General features: G+C 50.8%; 1 protein-coding gene and 1 long non-coding RNA gene across 4 annotated transcripts in view; one reads left to right on the top strand and one right to left on the bottom strand.

Annotated features, from left to right (window-relative positions):
- The window catches only part of DYM (dymeclin), a 388874-nt gene extending 375081 nt beyond the window's left edge, over positions 1-13793 (top strand). For 2 of the 3 annotated variants that reach the window (XM_040264506.1, XM_040264509.1), the window contains one exon: positions 11525-13793. In XM_040264506.1, coding sequence (XP_040120440.1) covers positions 11525-11674 — 150 coding nt within the window. In that variant the 3' untranslated portion in view covers positions 11675-13793. The remainder of the gene's footprint in view (positions 1-11524) is intronic. The other variant, XM_040264508.1, reaches the window with a different exon arrangement.
- Positions 1475-8573, bottom strand: LOC120881000. The gene is made up of 2 exons (XR_005725180.1): positions 8128-8573; positions 1475-5344 (listed from the first exon to the last, which is right to left on the bottom strand). It is a non-coding gene; the product is annotated as an uncharacterized LOC120881000 (long non-coding RNA).
- Positions 13794-14068: the final 275 nt, after the last annotated feature.

Below are 14068 nucleotides of genomic sequence, written 5' to 3' on the forward strand. Positions count from 1 at the left end.
TGTTATCCCAGCCCTTGAGGCCCCTCTCTGTCTTCATCCCTTCTTTCCAGCAGCGTCCCCAGCTGCTGGCCTTAGGGCCTGTGTCCGGGCCCTACAACTTGCCAGGCCCGCAGGTGTCATCGGCCTCAGTGTTTGCCCACAAGGTCTTGCCACAAGCAATGCCAGCTTCCTCCCTGCCCCCCCCCAACCCAACCCTACAGGTCAGTACCCACTTGTCACGGCCTGTCTCAAGGAGAGCCTGTTCTTCCTTCCTGTTCCTGCAGGCTGCCCTACCAGCACCCCTTCTCCTGAAAAGAGAGAAATTTCAAACGGAAGACTTCCCCATTTCATGACCCCCTTTAACCTGGACCTGTGAGAGAGAGTCTGCCTTCAGACTCCAGCAGGCTTCAGATTCTGGCTGATGGTGTGATGGTGGAGAATTCATCACAGGTGTAGGCTCAATCTTATATTGTATCTTTCTGTTTTTCCTAAGAGGTTTTTTTTTTTTTTTTTGGCCACCAGTCACAGAGCCATTAGTGTCCCTTGTAATCTCAGAGGTGGTTTTCTGGCCGGAGCTTTCAAAATATTCATAGGTGTCCACTCACCCTGGGTCTCCCAGGTGGCACTAGTGGTAAAGAACCTGCCTGCCAATGCAGGAGACATAAGAGATGCAGGTTTGATCCCTGGGTTGGGAAGATCAGCTGGAGGAGGAAACAGCAACCCACTCCAGTATTCTTGCCTAGAGAATTCCATGGACAGAGGAGCCTGGCAGGCTACAGTCCATGGAGTTGCAGAGTCAGACACGACTGAGCAACTTAGATGCCTGCTCACCTCGTAGCTCTCTTCTTCCCAGGGAGATCCCGAAGGTGCCCACTGCCCAGCCAGCCAGCATGTGCTTAGACATGCAAGGTATTGTGACTGTATTCTGAGCCACCTCATGACAGACTTCTTAAAGTCAGCTTTGTATCTCTTAATTTATAATTTTTAATAAATGGCCCTTTAAGGAATTCCCTGGCGGTCCAGTGGGTAGGACTTCACACTTGCCCTACAGGGAGTGTTTGTTCGATCCTACACCCCAAACAGTGCAGGCGGAAGTGAAAGTCGCTCAGTCGTGTCTGACTCTTTGTGACCCCCTGGAATTCTCCAGGCCAGAATATGGGAGTGGGTAGCCTTTCCCTTCTCCAGGGGATCTTCCAAACCTAGGGATCCAACCCAGGTCTCCTGCATTGCAGGCAGATTCTTTACCACCTGAGCTACCAGGGAAGCCCAGGAATACTGAAGAGGGTCGCCTATCCCTTCTCCAGTGGATCTTCCCGACCCAGGAATTGAACCCGGGTCTCCTGCATTGCAGATGGATTCTTTACCAACTGAGCTATCAGGGAAGCCCCAAAAAATAAAATTAAAGTAAAAACAAATGAACCTTTCTAATTTTCTATACTTTGGATTTAGTTTTTCATTCACTTTGAAACTGATTTGCATAAAACAGGACTGCTCCACATCCAGTGTTGCTGTTATTCACAGGCCAGTGCTTATCTCCTTTATGTCAGTTAAGCAATAATATTTGATTCATTTACAGTGGATTCCATCACACAAAGAAGAGCCTGCGGTTCAGGCTTGTTCAGATTGTAATTTGGCTGAACCGATCATATGGATGCTTCTCGTAGAGCTTGCGTCCAAGCCCACCCACAGTCGTCTGACCCCAGTGTTGGCCGGTCTGCCTGGGGCACGGCCCTTGCGTCTTGTGTCTTGCTCCCACCATTCTTATTCCTCCTGCTAGCTTATCCCCTCTGTTGGAGGAACAGCAGTTATTCCTTTTCCTTTCCTCCTTTCCTCTAAGTGTAATGCTTCATGTATAGTTGGCGCTCACCTCCTGTGTTTAGTTTAAGGACCCGTTCCTGAAGGACCCAACATTACACAGTGAGATTAAATCAGGGAAGGAATAGTAGGGAAACTGGTTCTTCATCCCCAATTTACCCCACGATAAAATAATTGCCTGTAAATGCCTACCTGGATTTCTTATGACGGGATCTTGAAATCGGTTTGCTTTCCATGTGCATAGAACCTGACCACCACAGCCCCGGGGCATGCCACTAGCAGCCACTCACCTCTCCCGCTCCGTCCCACACCATCTCCCAGCAGTGATGGGCTGCCTCATTGCCAGCCATCACCCATCACTTGTCTATTCAGAGGCTTGATACGGTCTTTGAAAGAATTTTTTGTAATGTGCTGTCTAGCTGTTTGATTTTAAAGCGCACTAAACTTTCTGGAGCCACGCCAGGGACTTGCTAGAGTTTCTGATGCTATCTATATAAATGGTGGAAGGGGGAAAACTCCATTGAACTTTTGTGGTAATAAAATTATTGCAGTTGAGCCCTACATCTGTTCGCTGAACTTCCTGTGGGTTTCCACCAGATCACATGGCTGACAGCAGAGACAGTCTTTAAAGCATTTGGTCTGCTTATTATACCCGAGTCTCAACCACCAAATCAGACCTTTGCTTTGTCTCTGGGCTGGGCGTCCGGATGTCCCACTGCGGTGGGTTGATTCACTGGAGCTGATAAAAAACATTCCGGCCAAACTCGAGAGAGTCTAGCATTACCTCTGGCTCCAAAAGTCAAAACAACAAGATTGTTGTAAGTAGCTTTGGATTGAGACCAAGCCCTGAGCTTGAGAGATGGGTTTTCCCTCCTTGTTGAGCTGAGTCACAACTGTCTCAGAAGGAGAGGGGTGAACGCCTGGGCCGGCGGTGACCAGCTCCCCACCCTCTCTTCACCCCTTCTTGCCGTAACTGTCACACCAAAGCCCCCATCCCCCCAGAGCCCCCTCCTCTGCTTTCCCGGATCTTCAGTGGGTTCTCAAGCCCATCTACCCAGGAGTCCCTCACTGAGGCCTGTAGGGGGTCCTTAGAAGGTAAAAAAGGAGATGAGGTAGACGGGGGAGGACGGCTTCAGAGTCAGGAAGACCCCGGTGGCCTGGGCCCTGCTGACCGGGTCAGGAGTGAAGATGCTCTCAAGTGAGGAACCTGGGCCTCCCTGAGCCAGCGCAGGATGGCATTAGCGTTCTTCACAGGCGTGAAAAGAGCAGAGCAAAGAGTGACTTTTTCTAGGCTGTTGATCTGACATTCAGACTGTGACATTTCTTGGGCTGAATCGTAACAAAATGTGTCCCCAGTGTCTTTAGTGTAAATAGAGCCTTTTGTCTTTCTTTTCCTTAGCTCTCAGAGTTCTAAGAGTATTGTTGTTGTTGCTGTTCAATTGCTAAGTCGTATCCGACTTTCTGTGATCCCATGGACTGCAGCATGCCAGGCCTCCCTGTCCATCACCAACTCCTGGAGTTCACTCAAACTCATGTCCATCGAGTCGGTGATGCCATCCAGCCATCTATCATCTTCTGTCGTCCCCTGCTCCTCCTGCCCCCAATCCCTCCCAGCATCAGAGTCTTTTCCAATGAGTCAGCTCTTCACATGAGGTGGCCAAAGTACTGGAGTTTCAGCTTTAGCATCAGTCCTTCCAAAGAACACCCAGGACTGATCTCCTTTAGAATGGACTGGTTGGATCTCCTTGCAGTCCAAGGGATTCTCAAGAGTCTTGTCCAACACCACAGTTCAAAAGCATCAATTCTTCGGTGCTCAGCTTTCTTCACAGTCCAACTCACATCCATACATGACCACAGGAAAAACTTGACTAGACGGACCTTTGTTGGCAAAGTAATGTCTCTGCTTTTGAATATACTATCTAGGTTGGTCATAACTTTCCTTCCAAGGAGTAAGTGTCTTTTAATTTCATGGCTGCAGTCACCATCTACAGATCTCTTTTAGAGGAGCACATATTTTTAAGAATGTCTGTTTCAGTCTCAACCCAGGTGTGCTCTCTCTCCGACTAGATAGACAGGGAGACGTTGGGAAGGGTGTCAAATTCGGTGCTCCTTGGACAGGGTTCGTTATGCAGAGGCTCTGCTCCCGTTCAGTCAGATTGACTGAATGGTGCTTTCCAAACTCATGATTTATGCCTATTATTCGCCCTTTTAAAATCTTCCCAGTACACTGTCTTAAAAACAACTCATTGTGGGAAAGAGGAAACTTTTTACCTTGTGCTTTGTTATGTTTGTTTTGTTATAGCCAATCCTGGAGAAAATGCTCTGTTTTTCTTACTGTTTATGCCTTATCCCCCTTTCTGAACCTTTTAAGTGCTGGTAAAAATTTTCAAGCAAATAACCCACAGCCTACTTGTTCCCTTGAGGAAGGAGGAGCTGGTACTAGAACTCGAGGGGCGTGAGCGTGTACTGTCTGCAGTGTTTGGGTTTTGCTAGTAACAGAAGTGTGTCCACGCCACTCTGTCTCTGCTTGCTCTCTGGGTTGTCCTGTGTCCAGTGGCACACACTCCACGGAAGCGGCCATGCCTGGGACCTCAGCTCACTTAGCCACGAGCTCTCAGACCTCAGCAGGCCAACCACAGCCTCGTGTGTGTCTTGATTGTTAAGCATTTGGGGAGTCTTAGCCTTTAAAACCCAACTGTTGTCACCCCCCAGGACAGCTCAGGAACCTTCAGATATTGACCCTCTCCGCTGAGACTGCCCCCAGGTGACGCCTGGCTGAGTGGCAGCCCGCAAGTGCTTGACATGAGGGCTGTCCCTCAACCCAACTCATCCAGCCCTTTTCTCCAGGTGGACCCAGCAGAGCCTGGGGGGCATGCAGAGAATCCCAAAGTGGAGCCCTTACTGGGGTCATCTCATAAAACCACACCCAGGAGACTCAGAAGAAGCCCAAGGCCCTTCATTTTCCACAAGGCGAGAGAACCAAGTCCTGCAGAAACACTGTGACTTGCCCCATGTGGCTCAGCCTGCCAGTGGCCGAGCCAGGAGAGGGATGACACCTCCTGACCCCCCACCCCGGGCCACCTGTGCTCCAGAGCTGGAGAGCAGTCCCGTCCGTTCCCGTGAGAACACTCAAGCACAGAGGCCTAGTGACTTAGCAGCTGGGAACACGGAAGAAATGCTTGAGGTTCTTTATCATTACTAGAGAGACATGAAAACCTCCCGTCTGTGTGTGATGTAGACATTTTAAAGAAACGCACAGCTGAGTCCCTGTTGACTGTGAGGGGCACGCAGGGGAGAGGTGTGGTTTTGTTTGGCCTCCAGCTCCTCCACTTCCTAGCTCTGTCCTCTTTGGCATCTTATTTGTCCTTTTGAGCCTCGGTTTTCTTATCCATTCAACATAGTTAATAAACGTATGTCACAGGGTTATGTGTAGAGTTGAAGCCATGCACTCATTCATTTAATTCCTTGTTCAGCAAACATTTCCTCAGTGCCAGCAGTATGCTAGATGCTGCCGTCTTAGCAAGGTCGCTGCCTTCCTGGGACCTGTGTCCTGGAGGGGAAGATGGTACCCAAGTAAACACACAAATATGCAAGCTCAACCCCGATGGCTGTGAAGGAGACCAGCCGATGAGCTGAGAGATGCTGCTTGTTACTGGGTGGTCCTGGGTGAGGTGACCCATGACCCTGGCCCCTGGGCACCCTCGGTGTGTCCCTTCCTCAGAGCGCCCCTGCTGGGTGGGCTCTGTGAGCTAACAGGAGGCCTGGCGTCCCCCACTCCTGGCCACCTCAGCCTCTCCAGCCGTGTCCTCTCGGAGCTAGACGCCACACCCCTGTTGGAGGTTGTTGCGTCTGCCACAGAATTATCCAGGGAGACCGATGTCAAATACAGCTTAGAGGTGACCCCTCTCTTCTCATTACGATAGCTCTGAACTCCCCTCAGAGCCAAGTCCCACCTCCCGCCCAGTTAAGCAGCTGCAGCAGAGGGGTGTGCGCAGGCAGGAGATCGCGCAGTTGCTCACACAGCTCGCTCTTCAGCAAGTGAGGGTCCGACAGACAGGGCCGTTCTGCACAACCTCCCTTGGCTCGTGACAGAACTTTGCTCTTTAAAAGCGTTAATGAAGAGAAGTCTGTCTCTTTTAAGCCATTTGTCAGCGCATTTCCCAGGGTTTTATGTGGGAAGGCTCAGGTTCTTTACGGTTCTATTAGTATTAACAGTCAGGAAATAGGGTTGCCAGGTTAAAAATGTCCACATGGGTAAAATAGGAGAAATGGGCTTAGGATAAGGCCAGCGGTGGTATTTCTAGACTTTGGATTTTCCTACTAAAAGTTCTAAAATAAGAGCGTACATTTGCATGTCACTTTAATGTCAGTAATAATAGCCAACATTTATTGAGTGCTTCCTCTGTATTAAGCACTTAATCTCATTTATGTGAAGTAAACAGAATGGTTAAATTCAAAATCTCAGAATAGAGTGAACTCTTGCCTTTTAAGAGCCTAAGTCAGAATGAGGGTACAAGGCTGTTCCCAAGTCACCTGGCTAACCAGGAGTGGACTCTTGGCTCTTAAATGCTGAAATTGGGTCCCTCTGGTTTACAGCTCTGTTTTTAGTGCTGTGCTTGCTACCCAGTAGGCTCTCAGGAAATTTTGCCGAATAAATGAATGGATGGATGAATGAGTGGGAAAAGCTGGGGCTAGAACTCAGATCATGTGCCTGCTTTTCAGATGCTTTTTCTAGTTACTTCAAAGATTAAATGAGTAACTATATGTCATGTGTTAGAACATGCCTGCCATGTGATAGGGAATCAGTTATTGTAGCTATAAATGTTACCCGTAATCTCAGAATTGATTAAGCTTTTATGGAGAACTTGTATAGAAATAATCATTGATCAGCTTGAAAAACTTCGTAATGGAACACATGTCTGGTGTTGTCAAATAAACTTTATAGTATTTCATATTACTTTTACGTACTATTATATATGGATATTCACCTGGGTATTATCCCACATTGAGGTTTTGTTTACTACTCTCTCCAGAGTGAGATGGATCATTTTGAAGTAAACTCAAGCAAAAATAAAAACAAGGCATTTTCAGCTTCGTTTCTACCAGGTGGTAGAAAGGGAAGCCCTGGGGGTGCCAGGTGCTTCTCCCGGTGGCCTTTTCCTGGATCTGGCGGCTTGTGACCTAAAGGCAACATTTGAGTCGTGACTCGTCCTAACGGGAGAGTTGTCAGAGTTTCCCCCAAACCACGAGGGCTGCTAGACGTGTGCCAGCGCATGAACGCAGTGCCATCCCCTGAGCAGCTCTTGCCTAAGTTTCTTTAACTTAATTGGAAGGAATTCTTGAGAAAGCAATTTGCTCGTTCTATTTCCATCCCACCCTCCCTGGAGGGACAGAAAGCGGTCTCGGGTAAGCCGCCTCATGTCCTTTCCTGAGGCCTGCCTTCGTAGGAAAACCCCTCGATGGAGAAAAGGCTTCACATCTTTTAGTCATTTTTGTCACTAACAACCAGAAATGCGTCGTATTTGTGACATTCCCACTTAAAAATGTAGGATGTTATTATTCCAGCTGAAAGAGACATTGCTGTGTTGAGGGGCAGGTTTCAAGCTGCCACCTCTGAGCCTGCAGCCCACTCCCTCCCCTCCAAGACCGTGTGAAAAGTTTTCTAGAGTTGAGGCCACTCTAAGAGCTAGGACTTGCATCCTCATTATTAGAGGGTGAAGCTTATTTCTTCTTCACACACACAGTCCACCATACTTTCTTGGTTCTTCTTGGGGGGCGCTGTGCTAGGCCTTCGTTGCTGTGGTGGGGCTTTCTCTAGTTTCAGAGAGCGGGGGCTGTTCCCCATTGAGGTCTGTGGGCCTCTCACCGCAGTGGCTTCTCTTGCTGCAGAGCACAGGCCCTGGGTGCGCAGGCTTCAGTGGTGGCTGCACTTGGACTCAGTAGCTGTGGCTCTCGGACTTAGGTGCTCCAAGGCATGGGGAGCTTCCTGGACCAGGGATCGAACTGGTGTCCCCTGCGTTGCAAGGTGGATTCTTAACCCCTGGACCACCAGGGAAGCCCCGCTTTCTTGATGCTTGACATCTTTGTGGGGTTGGTCATTTCTTTCAGGACCAGCAGTGTGTGTGCTAGGTTCTATCCATATAGTGAAAGGGCCCCTTGGAGCCTTGGAGAATTGGATCTGGGGACAGAGCAGTAGGCTGACTGTGGTATCTGTGACTGTGTATCTGTTGTCAGACTTTCCCACCGAGTCAGACCCAGGCTCCAATCCTGACTCCTCCCCACATGCTGTGTAACCTGAAATGAGCCACTCAGCTGCTCCAGGCCCCACCTCACCTTCCGTCTGTGGAGTTGGCCATGTGGGCCTCGCCAGGACACCGTGGTGACTGACCACAACACATCTGGGGAGCTGCTAGGCCGGCCTGGTGCTCAGGGAGTGCTCGGTTGGTGGCAGCCGCTCACTGCACCCTGTTGCTACAGATGCAGGTTTTTCACAGAAAAGAAGATCATTGTGTTGCTACCTATAAAACACCTGGTTCCATGACAAAGACCTTTTGCCACCTTCAAGAACCCTGTCCCCATACCTGAGAACTCCGTGCCAGGCCAGAAGCGGCGCAGAGCACGTGAGGAGGCTCATCAAGGGTGCCCGGGCCCCAGAGACTGCACAGCTGCTGAACATCTGTGGCGCGCCCAGAGACTGTGGGCCCAGGGTGGGAGGGATCCCGCAGGACGGAAAGCCGGGGGAGCGAACCGAATTCCAGTCAGACCAGAAAGCGCCAGAAGTGCCACATTCCCCACTGCTCGTGGTTTGTCTGCCAGACTGACCCCCGGAGCCCAGCGGGAGAAGTTGTCCCTGTGCATGAGGACCAACACGGCCCTCAGCGCACACCGAGACCGTTAGCCTGCACTGAGGAGAGGAGAGAACTGATTCGGAAACACTGATGGCCTGAAAAGGCCTGGGTTTGCATTCAACCTGAATCGTTTTGCAAAGTATGGGATGAAATGTATGAGGGTGGATATAGCGGTAGGTAGGGCTGAAGTCTGGGCCGCTTATGAATCCCATTTGTGTATAGACTGTATTTACTGATGCCCTGGGAGTCATGGAATAAAGTTGGTTTCCATTAAAGCTAGAACAGATGGGGACTGTGCTGTCATGGTATGTTGAGGGAACAGCCGTGACCAGAGGATCCTCCTTCCCATGATTTCCTATACATTTTGCTAAAATTTAACTCAAAACTCTACTTGCCACAAAGCATTTCCTGCATAACCCCGCCCCAGGGTCATCATTCTGGAATTCTGAGGATCCAGCACTTAGATGTTTAGTCTTAATCACTGCCAAGGTTATCTGAAAAATCTCTTTAACTCTGTGTGAAAGTGAAAAAAGTGAAAGTGATAGTCTCTCGGTCGTGTCCAATTCTTTGCGACCCCCGTGGACTTTAGCCCACCAGGCTCCTCTGTCTTTGGGATTCTCCAGGCAAGAATACTGAAGTGGGTAGCCATCAAGGGATCTTCCCAACCCAGGGATCAAACCCAAGTCTCCAGCATTGCAGGTAGATCCTTTGCTGTCTGAGCCACCAGGGAACTCCATGTGTGTAACTCCTTACTCCCTCGCCCTGTTAGCCCCTAACCCACTACCTACCACCACCACCCCTCCCCCCACGCCCTCACTTTTTGTTTAAAATTTTCTAACTCATTTTAGTTCAGGCTCATCTTCCCTTCGCCTGGACCAGGCCCTGTCCCCTCCAGTCCTCTGGTTCTCCACCCTGTGATCAAGTGGTCCCTGCACAAAGCCTCTCCCATCAAGCCCCCTCCTGAGACCCTTCAAAGGTTTCGAAGGACCTTCGAGCGGAGGCCAGGACTCTCCATGCGACTCCACCCTCCCCTCTGGGCCCTGCTCGCCAGGGCTGGCTCCCGCACTGCCCCTCTTCTTGCCTCCAGCAAAAAGCGCCTCATGCCTTCCCCGCCTGCTGTTCCCTCAGAAGGCGCTGGCTTCCCTCTTCGCCTGGCTGCCCTTCCACCTCCCGAGGGCCTCTGTAGCACTAGTCCCTCCTTAGTGGGGGACTCCCTTCTTACGACAGTAAGTTCCCTCCATACACACCTTCAAGTTGCAAACTTTCAGAGATGCATTCGATCAACATCAGGCAGAAGTGAAATTGCAGCTCGCCCTCTATCTCCTGTTGCTGACGATCCTCCAGCTCTGCCGTCTCCCACCTCCTCTCCCTCCTGCAGGCAGTAATTCTTGCCTGGTCACTCGGTGCCAGCCCCTGTGTGCCAGGCGTGCTATACTACTGTGCTTTTCAAGGCACTGAACTGTAAGATTTAAACTGTTTCCTGTATTTTTTGGTTTTTTTTTTTTTTTTCTGTATTATTTGTTTGAGAAGTATTACAAATCTATTACATTATAGTACTATGTAGCCAATTGTGTCACTTGGGTACCTAGGCTAACTTGGTTGGACTTACAAACATGTTCTCGAAACAAAGCTCATTCATATGTAGGGGACTTACTGTACTCTTACTTGCTCACCTCCATTGTTCCGTGGCTGCCGCTTCTTTGTCCCTCTGCTCCACGAGAAGTAACCTTCTGTGAGGACAGGGACTGTGCATGCTGAGGCCCTGATGCACACTGCCTGGTGTGCAGAGGAGCAGACGTCCAAGCAATAGCATAATGAGTGAGTGACTCACATGAGAGAGATTGACCACCGTAATATACGTAAAGTATTTACCATTGTGTCTGGGACATAATTGGTCCTTATATGGTTGATTGCTTCTTTGAGTCATTCATCAAATCATTTGTTAAGTGTCTGACCACTCTCTAAGGGGACACAGCCACAAACGCAGTGAATACAGAATCCCTGCTCTCGGGGGCCATGCGTTCTGTGTGTGTGTCTCCCTTCTCTCTCTCAGCCCTCCCCCTCAACCTTCCGCCCTGCCCCTCCTCCTGGGACACTTGCCCCTTGTCCCCACCACACCTGGGACACAGGTCACCAAACTGCAGCCACTCCAGCTGGTGTCACCTTGGCCTGAGAAGCATCCCCACCAGGGACCTTTGGGGACCCCAGGCTCCTTGGCTGCCAAAGGGGTGAGGGGACATCACTTCCCCTGCCCTGGCTGGAATAATAGATCAGGAGTAAGATTAGAAAATGAGCAGCCCCAATCCTGGTGAAATGCTGCGGTGAAAGTGCCACTTCCAGGAATCTGCACGTGTTCTTCCTTCTCACCCGGGACTGCAGAGTGCAGCCAGGCCACCCGGAAGCGTGGCAGAGCCAGGCTCCCCTCTGCTGCCCGCTCCACAGGGCTGGAGTGCCCCCACCTCACCCCCACCCGCCACGTCCGCCCAGGCCCACGGTGCTGCCAGCCTGCACAGTGAAGGCCGAGGAGCTGTGGGGGGGAACGTCCTTGCCTCCAAGGTGACTCAGCCCTGAGAAGGGAGGCGTCTCAAGGAGACCCAGTCAATAGGACTCCAGCCACGCAACAGACAGTCTCTGCTTGAACACTGTCTGCCCCAGGCAGGGCCTGCTTTCCCACCTGATGTCTCTCACTTCGCCTCATGCCCTGACCAGGCTTGTGTGCCCTTCCCTCGGGGGATTCACCCGGCCTCCAGGGGATCATCGGGAGGCTGGATCTGTGGCCCAGGGTTCCCAGGCCCCCTGCGCCCCACACACACCGTGTACAAACTCCTGCTGCTCTCGCACAGGCCTGTGAGATTGATCAACTCATCTTGTTTTTGTTGCAGAAATTTCCAGAACTGAAATTCAAATATGTGGAAGAGGAGCAGCCTGAGGAGTTTTTTATCCCCTACGTCTGGTCCCTGGTGTACAACTCGGCAGTAGGCCTCTACTGGAACCCACAGGACATCCAGCTGTTCACAATGGATTCCGACTGAGAGCGGCCCCGTTCCCCGCCCCCCACCCCACCCAGCCTCTGACCCCCTCCAGCCGCAGCCTTTCTACTTGTGTTCTTTCTGGGGAACGGAGGTAGACAGATTCCCTGGTGTGTCTTCTATTAAAGAGGATCACACAGGCGTGTTTCCCTTGCACACGTGGGTTTGGAGAATTGGTGCCAGTTGGCAATAGATCACTCAGTTTAGATTCTAGTGCAAAAAGTGGGAGGGGGGTACGTAACCATAATAAATGTAAAAACCAGCTATTTCACATGCAATCTTATTTCTAAACCAAAAATCTAGAGCTTTTCCAGGAAACCTGATGCCTTAGGCATATAACACTTTATCAGTGCATACTTCTTTTTCTTTTCTTTTTTTGCATGCTCAGGATTTTTGTTTTGAGAGTGTGTGTGTGGTGTGTTTGTGCTTCAACATTGAGAAATATCAATCTGAAAAGATGACAGGACAGGAATTAATAAGGAAACGAAGCCGTGTATGTGTGTAGTGGCCTTTCAGAGGACCCGTGATGGAAGCCTGGGCAGTTGGATACAAGCCTTTAGATCCTCCACATCTTTCCCTCAAAGAAAGAAATGGCGGCTCCTCATGAAGCCCAGATTAGCTTCTCTGTGGATTTGGCCTCTGAGCTATAGCTGAATCAAATTGGAGTCTAGCACAAATTAAGTTAATCTTCTCTGTATTAATCATTAGGAAAAGAAAAGCTTCATTTTGAAAGCAGTCTTTTTTTCTTCAACCAGACCAATAGGAGAAAAAGGAGACCAATTTGATTAATACAGTGTTCCACACGATATGAAAGACATGTTTTCCTGTCCGTCTCTGACTTTGTTTAACCTCTTCTGGGGCCTGTGTGAGCCACAGTTGGCTCCCTGAGCTCCTCTGAGGGACGCGGCCGCCGGGGTTGCCCCGAGCAGAGCAACGGGCACCGAGGACAGAAGGGATGGGCCTTTAGGGCCACTCTCTGGGCCCACGGCCACTCCTTTGGGCCTAGTTTCAGTCTCAGAGACACAAAAGTTATGTGCTTTTCTGCAAAGGAAGCACTTGTTTCAACCTGCTCTTGCCTAATCTATATCACAAGCAGCTTCTCTCCTGTCCCCGGGCTGGCGACCAGAGTCACTTCGATCCATCGCCAGCGTCTCTCACTCGGAGCCCTGGGAAGGTTAAACACGTGACGCGCCAGCGCGCCTTTGTGTGGTTCCCCCCTTGAGAAGCCCGGCTGCCCGTCCTCTCGGCAGTGTCTGAGGCCGGCCGGTTTCATCTTCGGCAGGACGGGGCTGAGGCCAGAGCTCCCCGAGGCTGGCTGGCTGAGGCAGGGCCTGCGCTGGGTCCTCAGCCTCCGGCCTCTGAGAGTCTCCGCCAGTGGCTGGGACCCTGGGGTTTCCCTGAAGGTCACGGACCGGGCCTCAGACCAGCAGGTGAGGCCTGTGAAGGGCGTCTGCTTAGTCTGGCCTGTGGGGGAGGCAGTGTGAAGGTGGAAGGCGGAGTCCTCCAGTCAGAAAGGGGAAAATCCTGGATGCCCATTTCAGGCCGCAGTTGTTTATATTTCCTCTATGGAGGTGTGATACATAGCTTTAATTTGTTTCCCGAGCGTTCTGATCTGCTTCCTTTCCTTTAAACCAAAACGCAACCATTTTAAAGGGTCACGTGGCACAGAGGAGCCCCTGGTAGGACCCGCGCACTGTCCTCAGAGGCTGAGGAGCGCGCAGCGGCGTGGGACAGTCACTGGGCTGCAGGCCTATCAGTTCTGCCGACCGGAGGACTGGAATCCCCAGCACTCGGCCACAGGGCAAACCCAAGAGAGCCTCGACAGGGGAGCTGCGCAGCCTCTTCCCCAGGCACCCCGGCTCATGGGGCGCCCCCACAGCCCCGTTCTCCAACAGTGTCCTCCCCTGCCCCCCGCTCTTAATCAACAACATGGTAGAGGACCTCACGGGCCTAAAAGTTCAGCTGGGGCTGCGGCCCCAGAGGCAGCATGAGAGCACACGCTCCAGACACCACTGCATCACAGCCTCGGCTCTGCAAACCCTCCAGAGGCTTTTCTTTATTTTTGTGAAAGATTTATTACGTGACAATAAATTTAAAATGATAAACTTGAATTACACTTGCATTAATTTGCTTTAGAAATTTTTCCGGTTTTCCACAAAGCAAAAACATGTAGAATGAGGCAACACAGGATCATTCATTGTGTGTTTGCATGTAAACTCACATCTGATTTTGCCCAAGATACAGAGCTGTTTTTGCAGTGTGTCATCTATCATATTGTTTGTTTTTAAAAGAATGTGCTCCTCTCAGTAGCACCTTTCCTTAAGAGTTCAAGGCACTGTGCAAACAAGCTTCAGAACTGTAGCTCTGGTCCCATCACCCACTGAGGCTGGTGTCGCA

This window comes from Oryx dammah, unplaced genomic scaffold, assembly GCF_014754425.2.
Source record: "Oryx dammah isolate SB20612 unplaced genomic scaffold, SCBI_Odam_1.1 HiC_scaffold_22, whole genome shotgun sequence".
In the NCBI taxonomy this organism is placed as follows: Eukaryota; Metazoa; Chordata; class Mammalia; order Artiodactyla; family Bovidae; genus Oryx; species Oryx dammah.